General features: G+C 37.0%; 1 protein-coding gene, 1 long non-coding RNA gene and 1 pseudogene across 3 annotated transcripts; 2 read left to right on the top strand and 1 right to left on the bottom strand.

Moving 5' to 3' along the window:
• The first annotated feature begins 1,171 nt into the window (after positions 1–1,171).
• Positions 1,172–2,159, top strand: LOC123472266 (syndetin-like). 2 transcript variants are annotated; one of them, XM_045173553.1, is made up of 4 exons: positions 1,172–1,307; positions 1,512–1,633; positions 1,694–1,883; positions 1,979–2,159. In XM_045173553.1, the coding sequence occupies exons 1-4, from the start codon at positions 1,269–1,271 to the stop codon at positions 1,991–1,993; spliced, it is 366 nt and encodes a 121-aa protein (XP_045029488.1). In that variant the 5' UTR covers positions 1,172–1,268; the 3' UTR covers positions 1,994–2,159. The 2 variants fall into 2 exon arrangements, 1 of the variants encoding a protein (XP_045029488.1); XR_006646622.1 differs by having other exon boundaries at positions 1,190–1,330.
• Positions 1,256–3,020, bottom strand: LOC116935468. The gene is made up of 3 exons (XR_004401294.2): positions 2,757–3,020; positions 1,657–2,699; positions 1,256–1,569 (listed from the first exon to the last, which is right to left on the bottom strand). It is a non-coding gene; the product is annotated as an uncharacterized LOC116935468 (long non-coding RNA).
• Positions 3,021–13,446: 10,426 nt separating this feature from the next.
• On the top strand, positions 13,447–18,458 carry LOC123472292 (annotated as a pseudogene).
• The last annotated feature ends 2,150 nt before the right edge of the window (positions 18,459–20,608 follow it).

Below are 20,608 nucleotides of genomic sequence, written 5' to 3'. Positions count from 1 at the left end.
CTGAAACTGTACAACAATTAAGGCCATCAAACAGTAGTTTCAAGAGAAATGATGTTGACGTGCCCACCAGCAGGGATGAAAGTGATACAGAAGAACTACTACCAAAAAAAAAACAAAAATGAATCTGCCTTTGAAATTTGTGCCTTCAAAATATTCTACGCCTTTCCATTCTCCAAAGGCAGAACTACAATTCCCAGATAACACAGTGCCGTCCAGAGACGTCCCAAACACGTCATTTTGAGACGTCTGAGATGTACTTGGAACATACCAGATTTCCAAGTTTACATTCCTTTGACGTCTTTTACGTGTGGGTAATGTCCGCTTTGCCGAGATCCCATATACTCGTACCTATCTCGTCCCATTAGATAGACCTTGGACGTCATTCGGACGGAATTGGGATGTCAATGGAACAAGTGAGATGCGTAATAAACGTCTTGGGATCGTTGCAGAGTGACGTATTCTCACTAGTAACAACGCTCATAAGTAAAAATAAAATTTCGTCTGTTCACAAGTAAATGTTTTCAGAAATACAATGTTCCATAAATAAAAATTTCCATTGATAAAAATATGTATAAGTAAAGCTATATTATTTTTACAAGTAAAAATGTCCATTGGTAATTAATGCCATAAATAACAAAATAAAAATTTTCTCATTAGTAACATGATTCACAGATAAATATATCCACTAGAACTTTTTCCCATTGCAACTATGTTTCAGATGTAATTTGTTTTACAAGTAACACGAAATAACATCATTTATACTTAACATTTTCATAGGTAACATTATTTACAAATAAATATATCCACTAGAACTTTTGCCCATTGCAACTATTATTCAGAAGTAATTTGCTTTAGAAGTAATTTGTTTTACTAGTAAATGAAAATTAATTATTTTTTACATATATTCATAAGTAACATATTATCACAAGTAAGTTGTTCAGTAATAATAATTTTCATGAATAACATTATTCACAAATAACTTTATCCACTAGAACACTTGCCCATTGCAACTATTATTCAGACGTAATTTGCTTTAGAAGTAATTTGTTGCAGTAGTAACTCAAAATAAGGGCTGTTCGACATCTTTTTTAAGATTTGTTGAAATCGTGAAACGCAGCAACTCATGTATTTTTTCGTCTGCTACGAGTGACTTGTGTAGTTCTGCGAAATATTAATTTAGAAAAAAACAGTGATAGAAAAGGGGGTTGTTTTGAATTTCTGATGTGTTTTCTTTATTTATTAGTTCGTTATAGTGTTAGTGTTTAACTATGTCACTGTCTAATTATGCCAGTGGACTTAGTATTGAGGCCAAAACACGTTATTTGGAAAAGTTACAAATGTTTAACAGTGATTGTCCATATAGTATTCCTAATTCTCTGTGGAAACACGGTTTAGACTGTTGTCCAATTGTTCCAAAAATTGCTCCCTCAGATATCTTCATATATCTTGTTGAAACAAAAAGCTATAAAAATCATATTCCATCTATGATGTAATTCTTATTTCTTTCGCAGGTTCTCAGTGACTACGACTTGAGTGTCCTTCGTGTCTGTTACCCTCAGATTCTGCCTCCTGAAATTTACAACATTTTATGGGATAAAATTCTTTGTGCCTGTTACCATACACTACTTGACGGGTATTCGGCCTTATTTTACGCACCTTTATGTAAGACCGTATCCGATTTGAAATTCTTTAGATTTTCCGCTGTAAGGAAATGCACGAACGAAGGTCGTGCACTAATGCAGTTAGACTTCAGGCATTTTCAAGTCAAAGTGGAAAGCTTGACACGTCTAAGACCTCTTCCTGACCCACATATTGTCGAAACATACATAAAGGCATATTATTTACCTGAAAATTCTTTGGAAAAATGGATTCAAGAACAAACGGTAACTCAATCAAATTTAGCATTAATACCGTTGTCTTTAATTTAAGAAATTCGCGTCGTCAGCAGCTAATAATTTTGTTTATGCCTTTGTTGAAGGAATATACTCACTAGGCAGATGATGAATCTTCTTCAATGCGTAAGTCAAGGCAGTAAAAAGATTCGGCTGAACTTAACTTCCTTCATGGAAGATTTAGATTTGAATCGTCGATAAAGCTCTTTGTTATGATTCAAGTGATGAAATTTTTGTAAATTGAGAAATATACATGACATTCCATTACTTGTTGTCTGGCTTTCAATTTTGAGTTTAGATAAATATTTACAAAATATTACTCGAGATCTAGAAAATTAGCTTAGTTTCACTTAATTATATTTTACTTGCCTCAATTTGATAACAGTTGTATTGAAGGTCGATTGCTTTACGCAGAATGCATTTACTTCACTTTCACTGTCTTCCCAGCCTTCATGTCTGATACGAGTTATTGGTCAAATCGAAACATGCAACCACATGAATGGATCCGACATCTTACTAGCAAATGTTTAGACCAAGTTCCTTCATAACCTGGAATCTTCTTAATGCAAAATTATAATTCCCTTCGTACACAGCCTACTAAAGTTCCATACGAATAATCTTAATACTGACAATTTTTTTATGTAAAAATAACCCTGAAAGTATGCGTCAAGGAATGGTGTCAAGTTTAATGCAGTAACAATTGTACAAATATAATGGTCATCGTTAATTACTTTACAGAAAAAACGAAACAACGGGGAGACGAACTTATTCCTTGTCATCATCATCATCCTCTTCCTCATTGTTGATCTAATAAGGTTCATAATTAGTAATGAAGCCGACATTAAAAACAGTAATGTTACTTACATTGAAGTATCTGAGTTCATAAGAGGTCTTAACCCCCTTTTCTATCACTGTTTTTTTTTTAAATTAATATTTCGCAGAACTACACAAGTCACTCGTAGCAGACGAAAAAATACATGAGTTGCTGCGTTTCACGATTTCAACAAATCTTAAAAAAGATGTCGAACAGCCCTTACACTTATCACAAGTAACCGGTTCAATAAAAACGCCACTGGGTGTCGGCCTTCGAGATTTATGTGGGGCTGCGTTGGCCGAAGCATCCAGTGCTTCCACCAACTCCATCTCGTTCAAGGGCCTGAACGCTGTCAGGCAAAACATGACGACAACTCCTGTTAGGGTTCAGGTCCCTGGCCTCAATTTACAGCAAGAGATAGGCAGCTCAATTCACTACACTAGCGCAACTTGCCAAACGAATTCAGTTGCAACTCCATCTCGTTCAGGGACCTGAACCCTGTCAGGCAAAAACGTAAAACCCCGAGCCGTTATTTTTTTGTTTTGTGTTTGTTATTATTTATGTTTATTGTTTATTTTTCTTTCTGTTTCCTTTCCGTAATACAATACCTTTTAACTTTATAATTTTTTTTCATTTATTAGAATATTACTTAATTAAGCAACGGTATAATTTCATTAAAATTACTGTAATAATTGTGAATTTCCACTCATGGGCATTCGGGTAGTGGAACGGGTTCCAAAACCCGATATCATTACTGTGTACACTATTTGACTTGTTTTTTGCAATACATCATAGTTTTATTTATTTTCCTTCACTTGCACACCCATTTTAAGTTAAGGCTGGGCCATATCTTTTAAAGTGGGTATTTTAAACGAAAGAAAACCGCTTGATAAGCACCTACCCGAGTAATGACCCATCAGCTATTTTTCAGGTAGGTAGGTCGGTGCGGTTTAACGTGTCTCGGGTAATCCCTCTATCCCAGTACACAAAATTAAAATAGCTTTATAGGTAACCATATTAGGTCTAAATAAACAAATTTTACAGAAATGGATAGCCAATGATGGGGGCTATCCACTTCCGTCAAATTTTTACTTAAAAAATACGTAACCGAGTAGTTTTCCGATTGGATATTTTTGTCGGTGTGGTTTGACGGATCGTGAACTAAATGAATTATAATCGGTAAACCATAAGCTCTATATTTGAAAAAAAATTACAGGAATGGATAGCTCTTGATTAGATCTATCCACTTGTGCAAAACTATCGCATTAAAAAATTCTAATAAGGGTAGTAAACCGATTTACAATTTTTTGTTAAGGTCGGTGCGGTTTCACAGGTATCGGGTCCAAATAAGTCCAAATTAAATAAATTTTACAGATATCGATAGCCCTCATCAAAAGCTACCCACTTCTGTAAAAATTATGAAAAATTATTCATAAACAAAAAACTTGAGACAAGACGTTTTTTTATAGTTTTTACGCTCTGTGGATATACTCAACCATATTGACAAAAGTAAAAAATATAATCCTTTTTAAATTTTTTTTTCTATGAATACTTGTTCAAATTTTTTTATAGAAATAGATAGATCTTGATGAGGGTTATTGATATCTGTAAATATTATTTAATTTGGACTTATAGTTTTTCCGCAAAAAATTATTGAAGTTTTACATAGGAAAAATAACAGCTTTTTTGGAGATAAAATATTTTGTATTATATCAGAACAGAGGTAAAGTACACGATTCCAAAAAATTTTGTAACGAAACTAACTAAAACTTAATTAAATATATTATTTTTCATTTCCCTCCTATAAGGCCCGAGAGGAGAAATACCGCAGGTCAGAATGCAGACTTGGCACTTCAGCATCCGATCTTGGTGTCTAGTACTAAATATTAATCATTTAAATTTATGTTCATAAGTAACATATAACACATGTAACTCGTTTCTTTAGTAACAGTGTAACCCTCTACGTATTAGATCGATACTATATTTTCCCTCGTGGCGGCTTAAAGCGGACATAAGATATTTGTGGTATATTCATGATAATCTTCAATCGGTGTTAATTGTTAAATAACAAGGAAAATTTTTATTAGTTTTAATGATCTAATTGATCTCATAAAAACAAACAAAAATTTTCTTTGTTCCCTACGAAGGCAGATTATTACGAATTTGCCCTAAATTTTGCAATTCCGCATCGGGATTCAAACCCCAGTCTCCGGCGCCGTAATAGGAACCTCTACACATATGCCAGCGACATCTATATAAACCTGCACAAGCTGCTAGCTAAATTTTTTGAATAAGGGATGTTTCAAAGCCCTCGCTCAATATTTCTGAACTGTCGGTTAAAACTTAAAAAACACACTGCCTGAGGGTTTCAAAAATGATAAGTTAAAAAATAATAAGTTAAAAGGTTCTTCCTCTGGTGTGTTAATCTTCCACCGTATCAGATATGTTATCTCTGTTTTAGAATTCTGTACATAGCTGATGAGACTTACTTTTGTGAATCCAAGAGATAATCGGACGAGAGGGTGTGAGAGCAACTTGCAATTTAATCTTTGCCATGGTTCTTCATTGATATGTACTTTTTTTTCTAAACATACGTGGTAGTGCATGTTGAATGAATAAGAATAAATGAAGTCGAACAATGTCACAATTCTTGATTCTCAAATGTATTGCTCTCTTGATTAAACGCATGTTTTCCTAATTGGACAATTATTGGACAAAGATTGCCTATAATAAACATTAGTGTTGGTTACCAAATTCCAACAAAATATTGGCAACATCTACTACATCATTTGGGAGAAGAGGTCGGTGAGTGTCGAATGCTGAGCGGCACACTGGACAAGTTCTAATCCTCGACGCTTCAATGACTTCAATGCACTCCAAACAAAAAATATGGCCACAGTTTAATACGGTGTTTGGCATCCTTAACCAACACACGGGGCAATTACCATCATGGTTAACTTCTGGGAATTGTGGAAGGATATTTCCCTGATGTTGCCGAACATCCGCTACGGGCAACTCTTCGTTAATATCTTCTATTTGTTGAGCAGCCCCTATTTCCCTTTCCTGTCGCAGTTGAACTAATCTTGCCATTACATTTGCTCTTCTTTGCAAGAAATTCGCGTCTTGAGCTTCGAAAAATCTTTCCATCCTCACGGCGTTGTCTTCGTCCCCCGAGTCTTCTGATTCCAAATTTTGATCAGCTGGTTCAACCCGACGTATGTATCGACGCCCTCTTCCGGCACCGCCTCTTTGATTCAACAGAGCAGCAGGATTACCGATTGGGCCTCCTTCAACTGCTGCACGTTGACGTGGCGCGGGTGCTCTACCTTGATGTCCACGGGGTCGCCCTCTTCTTCCACGTCCATTTTCAGCCGGAGGATCGACAATGGCCATTTCCTCATTCGCCTCCCGTCTTGGTGCTCCCCGAACTTGCGGTCGCCCTCTTCCACGAGGTCGTCCTCTTCCACGAACCCTTTGAACTGGGGCCACAGGATCTTCGACTGCAGCAATTTCCAGACGATTTTCCGCAGCAAGAACTACTTCAATTTCCACCATTTCATCTTCTTGAACGGCGACATTCGGGGCATCAATGACGGCAGGTGGAACATGAAGCAAAGCCTCGAATGCCGCACGTACTTCGTCCAAGGGGCGGTTAAGTTCTTCAACGTTTTGCTCTCGAAATTCTATTTCGACGGGCTCGAAGCGGAACGCTGCTGCCATTAAGAACTCCCGGATGGTTATCCGTCCATTCTGTAGATCAATCTGCAGAGCCCTGATCTCCCTGTCTCGCGTAACGTATTGTTGACGTCTTCTATCCCTAACAGGGGTGCCATCCCGTAGGGCTAGGTACTTGTACTCCGCCTCCTGACCAAATTCTTGAAGGCGATCTAAAAGACAGAAACGTTACTTCTTTTTGAATCATGGAGATTGAGAAAGTTAATTGAAATTTACCTAAAAAATACCACGGGTTGGGGTGTGGATTCCCTATAAGATCATTGAATGATCGGTGGTTTGCTTCCATCTGGTTATTTGTTCTATTGTTGTCCATGTTGACGCAGAATCTCTCTGGTCCAATGCGCTCCATCCAAAACGATCGTATGTACTGGACAAATTGGTTGACGCGTACTCTGGATTCTGCGTCAATAGCGCCACCGATTTCGTTAGCGTACATCCGTAGTTCCTATATAACATAAAATTATTAATCGTTTAGTTTGAAATTGAAGGAATATTAGCTACTACCTCGTAGCCGTTCCAAGCATCATTAGGGGGGAGAAGAGCAAGCGCAATCGCGAGTTTCACTAGGCGTTTTATCTGGTCGTTCGTCCTATATGCTTGTCCTAACCCCAGATAGCAGGCATACCTATATTTGGACTTGAAAGAAATGTGGAAGCGCTTTTAAAACTAGCAGCAAGCGGGACTTCGAACTCTTAACTTTAAAATAGTGAATTTCATTACATCTTTTTTTTTTACTCAAATTCAGGTAAATGCCCATAATTTAGTGATCTTTGCATCGTGATGAAGCAATAACATATAACTATATAACATGACGACTTGACATAATCGACGACCAGTTTATAATATTAAGAGGCGGCGAATAAAATAAAGGAATAAAAAAATGTTATTTTACAAGATTTTTTGACATGGTTACTTCATTTGGAATTCTTTTATCTTGGTTACCAAAAATAAATTTAACTTTAGGACTTACCATCCCAGAATGGAAGTAGCAGCCACGAGCCCTACCAGTAAGAAATACGGCCGACATGGATTGTAGTATTGCCAGCTCATAATCACTGATGAGAAGGGTAGGTTCCGGAACTCTTCCGGTGTTCTGCTGGCAAATCTCCAACAACCGACGGAGGCAGCATTCGTACAGTGCTTGGGTCTTGTTCGTCATAAGAAACGATGCCACTGAAATTGTCTTTTAAAAAATGCAAAATAACTACTCGTGAATCACATGTCATGTATAAATAAACTGTAATAAGCTTAGGTCCATCCAGTGTCCGAAGGAAGGTGGCATTACAGTATTTTTTTCGTGCTGAACTAATAGGTTTGTGCCCGTGTTAAATCGGGGGGGAGGGGATGATGAAATCAACATTACTTTAGCCCATTTCCTACATTCAACCGCTAGGGCACGGAAGAGGAACTAAAAATCCACGATCTCTTCAGATCCGAAAACGGGGAGTAGCCAAAAAATAACTCGCGGAGGTGCGGCGGATTATTTCTTTGGAACTTTACCTGCCCGTCGCAGCTAACACTATCTCTGCCCGTCACTCCCACAGTGACTCTTTGAAATTGCCCACCATCTCCACCCGTTAACCACCCTTTTTGTTTTTGTCCGGCGACTCAACTTGCCCGCCAAAATCCAAGCTGTTTCTGGCCGTCTAACCCCAACACTGTACTTTTCCGTGGATATCTAAGCTTTTTTTGCCTCCCTCAAGATATCTCTACCGGTTAGTCCGTCAGCTCATCGCCTAACTTTCTACCTCTGTCCGACACCCCACTGCCAGTGTATGCCTGTTGATACAGCTAAAATTCCAGCCCATCGGTTGCCATCCACCCATACATTGATAAGCCCTTCAGTAGCCCCATCATATAGTTTTATCCATTGGAAGTGCGTGGGTAAGCTTAGCCGAGAGGGTTTGAACCCTGTTTTACGTACTGCGCCCCAGCCAATTCCACCATTCGCTCAGTCGCTCACAATTGCAATCCACAACAAAATCAGTCGTTTGGATTTTTCTATTTGCTCATATTAGGGTGGAATGTTTAAAAACTTACCATGCCGTATGATACAGCGTGTAAAGATGCTAACTGGTAGAAGCCTCTAGGTGTTGCATGAAAGGTTCCGTCCATATGCATTTCGTGGGAATCAATGAAAGCGGGGAGAGTTCCGACGTTAACAAACACTAATGCTTCTCCATCCCCCGCCACCACGCGTCCGAAGAAAAATTGGTTGACAGCATTCAAATCCATTCTGAAAAAGTAACCAGATTGTTAAATATAATCAAAATTTATTAGAGTACTTTAATTTACCTATATCTTTGATTGGCGTTGATGAGGTCAGCAAAATGTTGTGCATTTCTTGGATTAACAGGTACATTTTGTTGACGCGCGCGATATAGGGTAGACCGGATACCGACAAATTGGACAGGTGGACGGCCCGGAAATCTTATTAATATATAAAAAAACATAAAAAAGAATGAACAAGATGCCTTTATAGGTTAAGAATACAAAATGAAAATGAGATATCTACGAATAAGAATTACAAACGTAAAGCCACAAATTAACAAACAATACAGAGTAACATATAACAACATTCTACTTGAATGCGATAGAAAGAAAAATAGCAGCTTACCTTCTTAAAGCTGACATGTAAATGGTGTGCAGTGGGACATTAGTGTTGGCAGCTTGTTGACGACACCAATCCATGAACTCAAATTTTATAATTTCAAGTTGGTCGTCCTCGTGATTATGAAAACCATTTGTAGAAAAAACACCTTGCTCATTGCATGTTAAGCTAGCCGTACATCTTCTAGTCAAGTAACGACTACAGCGGTATCTTTTTAAAATATAATTGTTTTATGCATGGCAGAAGATTGTATGTAATGAAGAAACTTACCTGGTAATTCCGCGGACAACTCCATTTCGATGAAAAATATATTTATCCAACGAGTCGATGCAAACATGGCTGTCGCTACGAGCTCCAGAAACTATGCGAAACCGTTCCATTGTAACAACACTTCCAAAACACGAAAAATCTATTATTATTTGCACAATTTAGATTAAAACAAAAGTTGGTTGCGGTTCGACCACTACTGTGTACTGACTGCTAGCCAAGCTTAGAATATCTACAAAAATTTGAAATTCCAACCGCCAATCCCATCCCAATCCCAGAAACACAGCAACAGGGGTTATTTTACAAAGGACCAATGGGGTTGCTTAAACAACTGGATTGGATAGTCACAAACAGAAGTCAGTGAAGATTGTCCCACAACACCCAGGGGAGACAATAATTTAAAATTAGCCAATCGCATCCCAATCCCAGAAACATAGCAACATGGATGATTTTACAAAGGACCAAAGGGGTTGTTTAAACAACTGGGTTGGATAGTCACAAACAGAAGTCAGCGAAGACTGTCCCACAACACCAAGGGCAGACAAAAATTTCAATTTGTTTGATTTTTGGAGGACTTTTTATTTGCTTTTTTATTTCAGTACTAATAACAAACAATAGTACACAATCAATCGGCCACTACATTTGTCTCCTCAGGCTATCATTTTCAAGCCATCAGGTACTGATTTAGATTTTTTACGCAAACGTAGACAGAACGTATGACATCATTTTACGTTTTGAACAGGTTGATATGGAATTCTACCAACAATTTTTTCAATTTGAGCTAATGCAGATTTGTCTACCCTCGGTCGGGAAGAAACTCCACTAACAGGACCTTACAGAATAATGGAAGATGCTAAGTACAACATTTTTAAACAACATCTCTTTGTCTTCTTACCATAAGGGCCAGATCCGGGTCCAAGGGAATGTCCCAACCGTGCATAAGGTTGATAATTTGGTCTAGACTGTGCATTTTAAGCATTAAACGGAAAATGCTTCTACGTAAGTATTTTTAATGCAATTTTTTTTTGTTTACAGCTATATTAATTCTTTATTTTTTTTAGTGTTTACAGAAAGGCCACATAGCGAAGCAGTGCCCCAATAAAAAGAAAAAAAATTAAATTCTATTCCAAGAACAACAAGGTATTGACGTTTTTTTTTATTTGTTTGTTTGTTTTTTGCCGGGGTTGAAATGTCCCCTGTTTTGTACGACATGTCGCCCAATGAATACATAACATTGAACTCCTTTTGTCATTTCATCGCATATTTATTAGATCTAATCACAATGATTCATCATGAAAATTAGAATTTTTAAACAAGAACGCCCATCAAAGTCGTGGATTAGAAAATGCTTACCTGAATCGCGTTTCAACTTGGCCAGTGAATTTGAACGAACAAATCCAACGAGGCAGACCAAGGCAGTAGCCTATCAATGAAAATATAAAACAAAATGATATCAAATTCAAACATATATTAATGAAATGAAGCAGAAAAAGTGATGGACTCAAATACAATTACAGAATGGCCGGCTCGTTGGGTTCGGTTCTCAGCGTCATCTCCTCGCCGTTGACACCGGGAGCGATGAGGTAGACGTGCGAGATTTTGAATCCTGATTTCCATGGCTAACGTTGATAAAGTACAGCATCATGGTGGATTGTTTCAGGCCGAAACGGAAACAATTGTCGGCGTGAAAAGGCACCAAATTCGACATCCAGATAGCGCCTCTTTCCGGTCGTTCGTTGATTGTCCATTCTCATCGAATGACACCTTCCTCTTACATTATAGACATTGCTCTAGCACCTTGGATGAAGACTACCGTAGCTTCTGTGAATGAAGGAGCAACCCCACTGCAACGAAGTAACCCTCGGCCGTTCCGCATTAGTGTGGACCCAATTAAGACATCGGATATTGAAATCATAGATGACGGTAATGATGATAGCAAAAATGTTGGGTTCAACATAACTCTAAATTTACGTATTACCCAGTAAAAGTTACTTGGGTAATGGTTATCAAATTTACTTTATTCATTTCCTAACGAGGGTTCTTTATTTTCATATTGAACAGTACTCAGAATATTCATTATAATACCTTTGCAATAATTAATTTTGCATCTTAATTCTTGTTTGCCCAATTGCATGTTCCCCGTCATTTGAAAACATTTAAACAAGAAAAATTTCAGATTCCCTTTAAAACGTTCATTCGTGTTGCTTTGTGATTTTTCTGTGTTCGCCACAATGCGTATCCTATCTGTCGGTTATGAAAATTTCAATCACACTATTAATGGCACAAAAACAAACAAAGTAATTTACCTGATGTAAATTAGTGAACTTTTCAATGTAATCCCAGTTCTTGGTGCAATGGCCAATAAAATCACTCAAATAGGAATATAAGATATTACATAAGAAATTATAATATTATAGGATTTCAACGTTGCCAAGGTCGGCCGGAACTTGCGTGAAATTGGCGACGATGACAGCCACCAGGTAAGTGGACAAGGAAACCGAAGGGGCGAAATGGTCCCAGTAAAATCGTAATTCAAGGCCGCTTTAGCGGTCTACATTTGTTTTACCTTTACAGGGAAGTTGATGATATTGTAAAACTACTGACAGAACTTCGTCTATGGCAGGAAGTAGAAATGCAAGGCGGACTGAAGGGATGGTTACTAAATCCTCCTTTGGAAGATATTTGAAAGGAGCATTGTTGATCGGGTGAGTAAAAAAATAAATTTGTAATCAAAGCAGAATACTTTTTTTGTGTATAACTATAGTGGAAATGAGTGGAGTATGAAACCCCCTACAGATGGAGATCCAAAAGCAAGAGGCATTGCTATTTTGGATGAATATGCAATGGGTAGATGGGAGTGTGTTTTGCACTTTATGGTTGGTTCCCATCAGCATGACGTCATATCTTCCAATGCACTTCAATTATTACAACATGCCGGTCTTTTCAAAAAGTATACAGAATTTTCAGGATGCTGAACTTAGATCATCAATAAAAATCATCATTATAAAAAAAAATGAATATAATAAAAAATGAAGATGTGATGTATTAAAAAAAAGAATAAAAAATACAAAAAAACTAATTTGTTTTTTTAATCTTTCCTGGCCGATATCTTTGGTTAGGGCAAGTATTTTTCATATGGCCCCTCTGTAAACACTAAAAAAAAAAAAATTTTTTAAGAAAAAAAAATAAATTTTTTAAGAAAAAAATTAAAAAAAAACCTTTACTTACGTTGTGGCAAATTCTATGTTTGGCAACTTTGTCCACATGCCTCACTCTTTTCTTTTTGATTTCATTTTTTTCTTTTTCGGTATTCCCTCTGGAATAAGAATTTCTGATGGTGGAGCTGGATCTGGAGCTTGACCTAGAGCTGGTGAAGATGGAGCTGCTGGACCTGGTGAAGTTGGGGACGACAAAGCTTGGGACGGAGCAGTTGGGGACGGAAAAGCTAGGGACGGAGAAGTTGGGGACGGAGTAGTAGGTGACGGAGAAATAAGTGGTGGTAGGGAAGATGAAGAAAAAGAAGAAGGAGAGGAAGAAACTGGACGAGGAAAAGGAGAAAATTCTGGAGAAGGAGTTGATGGAGTCGGAGAAGGTGTACTGGGAATGGGTGAAGAAGGATGGGGGCAGAAGGCGAAATTGGGGCCACAGCATTTTCAGTAGCTCTACTTAAAAAAAAATATATATATTAATTTTTTAATCTAAATATTATTAATTCTCTATCATAACTTACCCTAATTCACGCTCTTTTTTCTTCTTATAATATTTCTTCACGAGGGCATGGCAATTGCAATACGAAGCTGGCAGCCATTGATTGTCCGAGTCTGGACAATTTTGAAATTTAACAAAATACCAGACTCGGAACTTGCCATCTTCACACACAAATTTCCTTTTTGAAAAACAGTAAGTACATTTCAAAAAAATAAAAATAAAAACAAACTTACTTGGAATCTAAAATTTCCTCCACTTCGTATTCAGGGTCGCTATTTGCCGCCATTTCACCGTCAATGTGTGAGCTAGACTAATGAAAACAAGATTCAAAAAACCAACAGCGCCCTGGTGGTGACGGTTAGAATCTGTCTGCAACCGGCGGCCATGTTGCATTTAGTCATCAACAGTAGGTCAGAGTGGAAGGTTTTGAAGTTATCTTGGCGTGGCAACTAGCCATGGCCAGTGGCACCTACACGTATAAAAAAAAAAAAAAAGTTATCTTGGCAACAAAATAGAAGGTTTGTTAAAAAGGTAGTTAAATAGGTAGTTATTATTTATATATATATTGTTATATTTTTTATTATATATAGTTAGTTTTTTCAGGTGGGACGACATAACAAATTTACTAAACCAAAAGAGAATGTTTGGCATCCAGTGCCAACGGAGCGAAGAAAATTTAAATTTTTATTTCGACGATCCTGAAGCAGCACGTTACGTTTTGAAATTGGCGGTTTTACAGATACTTGAAATACTTGCTGTTTTAATGAGAAGTGCCACACTGATTGTTCCGTAACTTTGCAACAAACCCCTTCTCTCAACACCAAATCGGTCAACACGTTGAGAAGCCATGTCAGCCATAGTAGTATGAATGGCTACAGTGGATTTACGTATTGGCCACAACAAGATGCTGCTACCTTAGAATTTGGTAAAGTATTGTTTACAAAAATCATCAAATGGCTTAAATTTTTAAGTAACTTTTCCTATATTTATTTTTAAGTATAAAATAACGCGACAAGTTAGCAAACTCTCTGCCGGACGTCAATCTATCAAAAAATTGGATGTAATTCACTTGCCCACGTCTCAGCAGCGTAGCATTTGGCATCTTCAGTATTCTGACTGGGCTGATCATGGATGCCCAAGAGACGTGACCTCTTTTTGGTTTGTTGAAAGTCCTATTATTTGAACTATCCTATTTTCTTATTGTCTTTGGTATTGTTTTGTTTTTTATCATTGTATAGTGTATGTGTATGTTAAAAGTTAACCCGTTGGCTGCCACCCATTTTGCTCCCCCTTTTTTTTAGTTATTGTTGCTTTGTTTTCTTTTAGGATGTCACCAATACCAAGGTAACAAGTTATGAGGACTTCTGTCTGAAGCGTGAACTGTTGATGGCTATTTTTGAGAAGGGATGGGAGACTCCATCACCCATTCAAGAAGTTGGAATTCCTATGGCTCTGACTGGTCGTAATATTCAGGCTCGTGCTAAAAATGGAACTGGAAAGACAGGTGCTTATTGTATACAAGTGTTGGAACAAGTTGTTCCATCTGAGCAGCCTATTCAAGGTAATTTCATTTCAAACTTAAGCTCTCCTGTAATTTTAATGGCAGTTATTTTTCAGCATTGATTGTTGTGACAACACGTGAATTGGCTTTACAAACAAGTCAAATATGCATTGAACTGGTGAAACATTTGGATATTCGCATCATGGTGACTACTGGTGGTATCGACTTGAAAGATGACATTATGAGAATTTTTGGAAAAGGTACTCATTACTTTAAATTAGAAATAACTTTTGATAACACCATTTGGTTTTACAGTTAATGTTGTGATTGCTACTCCTGGTCGTGTATTGGATCTGATGTAAAAGAAGATAGCTGTTATGGACCATTGCAAGGTCATTGTACTGGATGAGGTATGTAGTCTGTGTAGGTTATTTGTTGCATACATTATATGTTGTTGTGAGCATTTAGGCCGATAAATTGCTTTCGCAAGACTTCATGGATATGTTGGATCGCATAATTTCGTTCCTACCAAGCAAGCGCCAAATGTTGTTGTATTCGGCAACGTTTCCTGTAACTGTAGAGGAGTTTATGGTAATGAGAACGTGAATTCTTGTACTATAAGAATATATACATAAATATATTCACACTATACATGCACAAATTGATAACATTTTAATTGGCAGAGGAAACATATTGATAATCCTTACGAGATCAATGTAATGGAAGAACTCACGCTGAAGGGTGTGAGACATTATTACGCGTTCGTCAAAGAACGACAGAAAGTTCACTGCCTCAATACGCTCTTTTCCAAAGTAAGTTCTTATTCCCTTATTTTATTTGTTTTTGATATGAGTTTTTGTTGGATTCCCCTTCTCTCGTCTGAGTGAACATCAACATCTGAATTGCTTTTATTCGTTTTCTCGTTCGTGTCTCATTTTTTCTTAAATGAGACCGTAGTAAATGGCATAGGATTAAACAGCTCATTTTTTTTTCACAATTAAAGTTGTTTAATCAGTCGTCGTTGTTGCAAACAATGGCATAGGATTAAACAGCTAATTTTTTTTTCAAAACTAAAGTTGTTAAATCAGTCGTCGTTGTTGCAAACAATGGCATAGGATTAAACAGCTAATTTTTTTTTCAAAACTAAATTTGTTAAATCAGTCGTCGTTGTTGCAAACAATGGCATAGGATTAAACAGCAAATTTTTTTTTCAAAACTAAAGTTGTTAAATCAGTCGTCGTTGTTCCAAACAATGGCATAGGATTAAACAGCTAATTTTTTTTTCAAAACTAAAGTTGTTAAATCAGTCGTCGTTGTTGCAAACAATGGCATAGGATTAAACAGCTAATTTTTTTTTCAAAACTAAAGTTGTTAAATCAGTCGTCGTTGTTGCAAACAATGGCATAGGATTAAACAGCTAATTTTTTTTTCAAAACTAAAGTTGTTAAATCAGTCGTCGTTGTTGCAAACAATGGCATAGGATTAAACAGCTAATTTTTTTTTCAAAACTAAAGTTGTTAAATCAGTCGTCGTTGTTGCAAACAATGGCATAGGATTAAACAGCAAATTTTTTTTTTTCAAAACTAAAGTTGTTAAATCAGTCGTCGTTGTTGCAAACAATGGCATAGGATTAAACAGCTAATTTTTTTTTTCAAAACTAAAGTTGTTAAATCAGTCGTCGTTGTTGCAAACAATGGCATAGGATTAAACAGCTAATTTTTTTTTTTCAAAACTAAAGTTGTTAAATCAGTCGTCGTTGTTGCAAACAATGGCATAGGATTAAACAGCTAGCTGAAGCAAAGAGCTCATCGGCTGAAAGTGAATATGTAACTGCAAGGGATGATGAGTTAGAACATAATGCTGATGATGAGGCTGCTGTTTTTGATGAAACTAGGAATGAATTAGATGATTGACGTACATCATTTTAAAATTTACTGAAAGTATGTAAGTAATCCTGTCATAACATAAAGCTTGCTGGGATTTCAAGCAAAGAAAAGGTAAAGAAAAGAAATTAGAAAAAATTACGTGGTTTCTACCAATGGCATAAAATTGTAAAACAAGTAATATCAGCCGAATTCTCTCCCGCTACGAAAAGGAAGTAGGCGTCGATATCGAAGCTATGGAAAATGGCACAGAGCATTCGCCAGGACACGTGACCATGTTGACATAGATAACAGAAGGCGTGTCAAGCCGGACAGCTAGAGACATCGGAAATAGACTCCGGACATCGATCCTTACGAACTATTAGAACCTGTCTAATTTTATCTCAATTACCGAAAGATTTTTACGTCAATTGTGAAGCAAAAAAAATGGCAAGAGCGAAAAGGATGCGTTAGATCAATTAGTTGTTAATCCCAAACTTCAAACTGGAGATTACGGGAAGTGAGAACGCTGAAAAAGGTAAATTTATTCAAAAACCAAGGTACTAGCAAATAATTTATTCTACATTGTTTGTTTTAGATCATTGCTAAAGATTCCAAAGTGATGGTTATTGCTGTTGCTGGCAAATGCTTATGTGGTCTGGCTAATGGACTGTAAAATAAGTTCTCTGCTTATGCGTTAGCAAACAACTCTTGGTCAAGTGTTCCTACCAGTAAGAAAACCCAGTATTCTCTTTAGGTCTGATGATTTTTCACTAAGGTCTGATGATTTGTATTGGCAATTATAACGATAACTTTTGTTTTCTTTTATCATCAACAGCGCCTTTAATACTAATTTTTTAAAGTTTGGCATTTTACGTTAGGAGGCAGAATAAGTGTGGAGTTAACTTAGCCTTTTCTTTTCTCTAGTTAGGGACTTCCTGGTGTTGCCGGAACTTCTGGCAATCCCGGAAAAGATGGTGAACCTGTGATGGTGTTTTTGGCTTACCGGGTGTCAGCGGTCTTCGCGGTGAGCGTTGATTCCCTGGCGAACGTGGACCTGTTGGTCCTCCTGGAGGTCCTGGTGAGCGCAGTCCTGTCGGTATGATGGGAGCTGACGGTCCTTCGGTAAACTATCATGATTTCAATCCGCCAAGATTCTCATGGATTGAAACAAATCATTTTCTTTCTCATTGAATAGAGTCAATCTGGTCCTAAAGGTGACAAGGGTCATGCTGGGCCTTCAGGTCTAGTGGTACGACATTTTTACTTTCTTTAATTCTTTCGTGTTGCGGGACTAAAACATAATTATTTATAATACGTCCAAAATTTCAGGGTTTGCCCGGTCAACGAGGCAAACCTGGTCTGTCTAGCGAGAAAGGTGAACGTGGAACTCAGGGCCCGATTGGTCCCAAAGTTCCTGCTAGTAAACAAGGTGAACGTGGTCTGCAAGGTATCATGAATCCTCCCGAAACTCCTGGAGAGCTGGCGGAACGCGATGACACTGGGCCACTGGTCAAACACGTCCACGAAACACTCTGCTTATTTGAAACGCAGCCGCGCGCGGAATTTGTTTTCCATTCAAATTACAAACTTGTAAGAATCGGTCGGAAATGTCCCTGTCTCTACACAAGACAACACACATAACAAAGGTGTAAAAAAAAATCTGCTGCGTTTGTTTGGTCGGTGACCGTGTCGATGTATCACCTGTGTGAATACATCATTTTAATTGGCATATAGGATTGAGGAAGAAGCTTTGCTTACGAGGGCATATAAGAAAGAAAAAAGGATTCAAAAACATCTCCTGCAGCGAGGCGGGTTTTCCTTCTTGTGGCTGGACAAATCGACTGGGATATATTTCACAATAAATAACTGAAAAGGGGACATTATATTAGGAAGGACTATTCCGCTTGTTGAATAGCTCTCCCATTATGTCTCGTGTTGTGTATATATACGAAGGGGAAATGAAAAGATGACTGATGTTTGCTGACATTTCCCATGCAGAAAAGAAGGAACTCGGGCCCACGTCTTTTGTTAGACCAGAGAAAAGCAGCCCAACAACAGCTCTTTAGAAGAAAATAATAAAGAACGAAGAAGAGAGAATGAGTAAGTGGTGAGTGTATGGTGAAGAAATTACGTGAGCTGTGCTAATCCCAACTTTTCTCAGGGACGACAAATTGCTCCCGTCCAATTCAATTACCAGATAGCAAATTTTGTAAATGAGTTCCTTAATATGGTGGCTCTTCCCCAAAATCCCGATGAATAGATCCATCATTTAGTCACTCTCTATAACTGTAAAGCTATTTTAATGTGATGTTGATTTACAATCTTATTTAAACCAACGACTAGCGCAATACAAATATTACGTTTACGTTCCGTGCGTTTTTGGCTTAATGACATTGCTCCTAGCATTATTAGGTTTCCAAAAGATAATGAAGAAAAGACAGTGATAGCACATCATTTTGAACAAGTAATTTATTGTTGTTTCCCTGTCTTTTTGTAAACATGTAACCTATAACATTATTCCTCTGTACAGATATCCGGTTTTCCTGGAGTATTGGGTTGCATCGGAAGCACCTACATTCCTATTCGAGCACCAGCGAATAAAAATAAATCTAGCTATGTTAATCACCAGCAACAAATTTCTATAACGTTACAAGGCATCTGCGATGCAAATGGAGTATTTTTGGATGTTTTCACTGGCCCACCAAGCAGAATTCATGATGCCAGTGTCTACAGGCTTTCTTTTGTCTACCAAAGACTGCCTGAACTTTGTTCGGGTGATGTTCACCTGATTGGCGATGAAACCTACCCGTTATTTGATCACATGCTGGTACCTTACCGGGAGCCAAACGATCAAACAAGCATAAACTATAACAGCGCTTTGCAACTATCTCGACAACCAGTAGAAAAATCTTTCCTCTTGGGATGGGACTGCCATCTAGGATCTAGCAATAAATGAATTTTTTGCGTGGAGGAAAACCACACACCCGCAAGAGGCGCTCCCACAGGGTGGAAAATCACTCTTTCGCCCCGATCCACAACCCGGGTTTTTTTATGGTAAAAACCCGCAAGAGGGTATCCCTTTTCCGAGAGGAAATTTACCCATAGTGGATCAACCATATATGACCATGCAAAAACTTACTTATGAAACTTGTTATCAATGGTTCATTTTATTTGTAGCATAGATTACATGTGAAACATTTTACTTGTAATACTTTTTAAAAATGCACAATTTTATCTATGTCATGTATTACAATTACAACATTTTACTTATGAATTATTTCTAAATTTGTTTCTAAAAATGTATTTTACTTGTGCAAAAATTTAATTTTGAATTATTACTTATGAAACTTGTTATCTACGGTTCATTTTATTTGTAATATTAATTACTTGTGAAACATTTTACTTTAGATACTTTTTACAAATGCACCGTTTTATCTATGACATTTATTACAAATGAACAACATTTTACTTGTAGTACAATTTAAATACGCACCATTTTATCAGTGATATTTATTACAATTGAAACATTTTAATTATGAACTATTTATAAATTTCTTTCAAATAGTTAATTTTACTTGTGGTGATATTTACTAATGCAACATTGCATTTGTGAAAATGATTTTATTCATAAAGGTTCTAATGAACATTTTTACTTGTAAAACATTGTGCTTCTGCAACAATTTATTAAGGAGGATAAGTGTCAATGATCAATTTTATTAGTGGAATTTTACTTGTGAACATTTTTATCTGTGAGAATACGTTCTTACGCTACGCAGCCAAACGTCTTGTATACGAATAGTATCCTCATACGTTCTCAATTTTTCCGCTGCATATATTGATGAATTTGCGGCAATATCGCTATTTTCCATAAAGTAAAGAGACTCAGTAATCTATCTAAAAAAATTCAAATTTATTTTATTTCCTCAGGACGAACATCGCATGGAAATGGTCAATACTATATATATTTTACATAGTATTCTATTACTCTAGTATATGTATATATAGTATTCTATTATATATATAGTATTCTTTTACTCTGGTAAAACTGTAGCAAAAAAAACAAAGGGTTTCTAAGAATTTGGCAACTCTGGTTGATGCCGCAAAAAAGGAATTTCCATAATTTCGTTTTTTAACCTACTCTAAAATCGTTGAATAAAAAGAAAAAATTCTGAAAATTAGGTTGCAGGTAGAACTAACGTAGCTCTTTTTTTTAAG

The sequence above is a fragment of the Daphnia magna genome, linkage group LG5 (genome assembly GCF_020631705.1).
Source record: "Daphnia magna isolate NIES linkage group LG5, ASM2063170v1.1, whole genome shotgun sequence".
Taxonomy (NCBI): Eukaryota; Metazoa; Arthropoda; class Branchiopoda; order Diplostraca; family Daphniidae; genus Daphnia; species Daphnia magna.
This window is presented reverse-complemented; position numbering and strand designations above follow the sequence as displayed.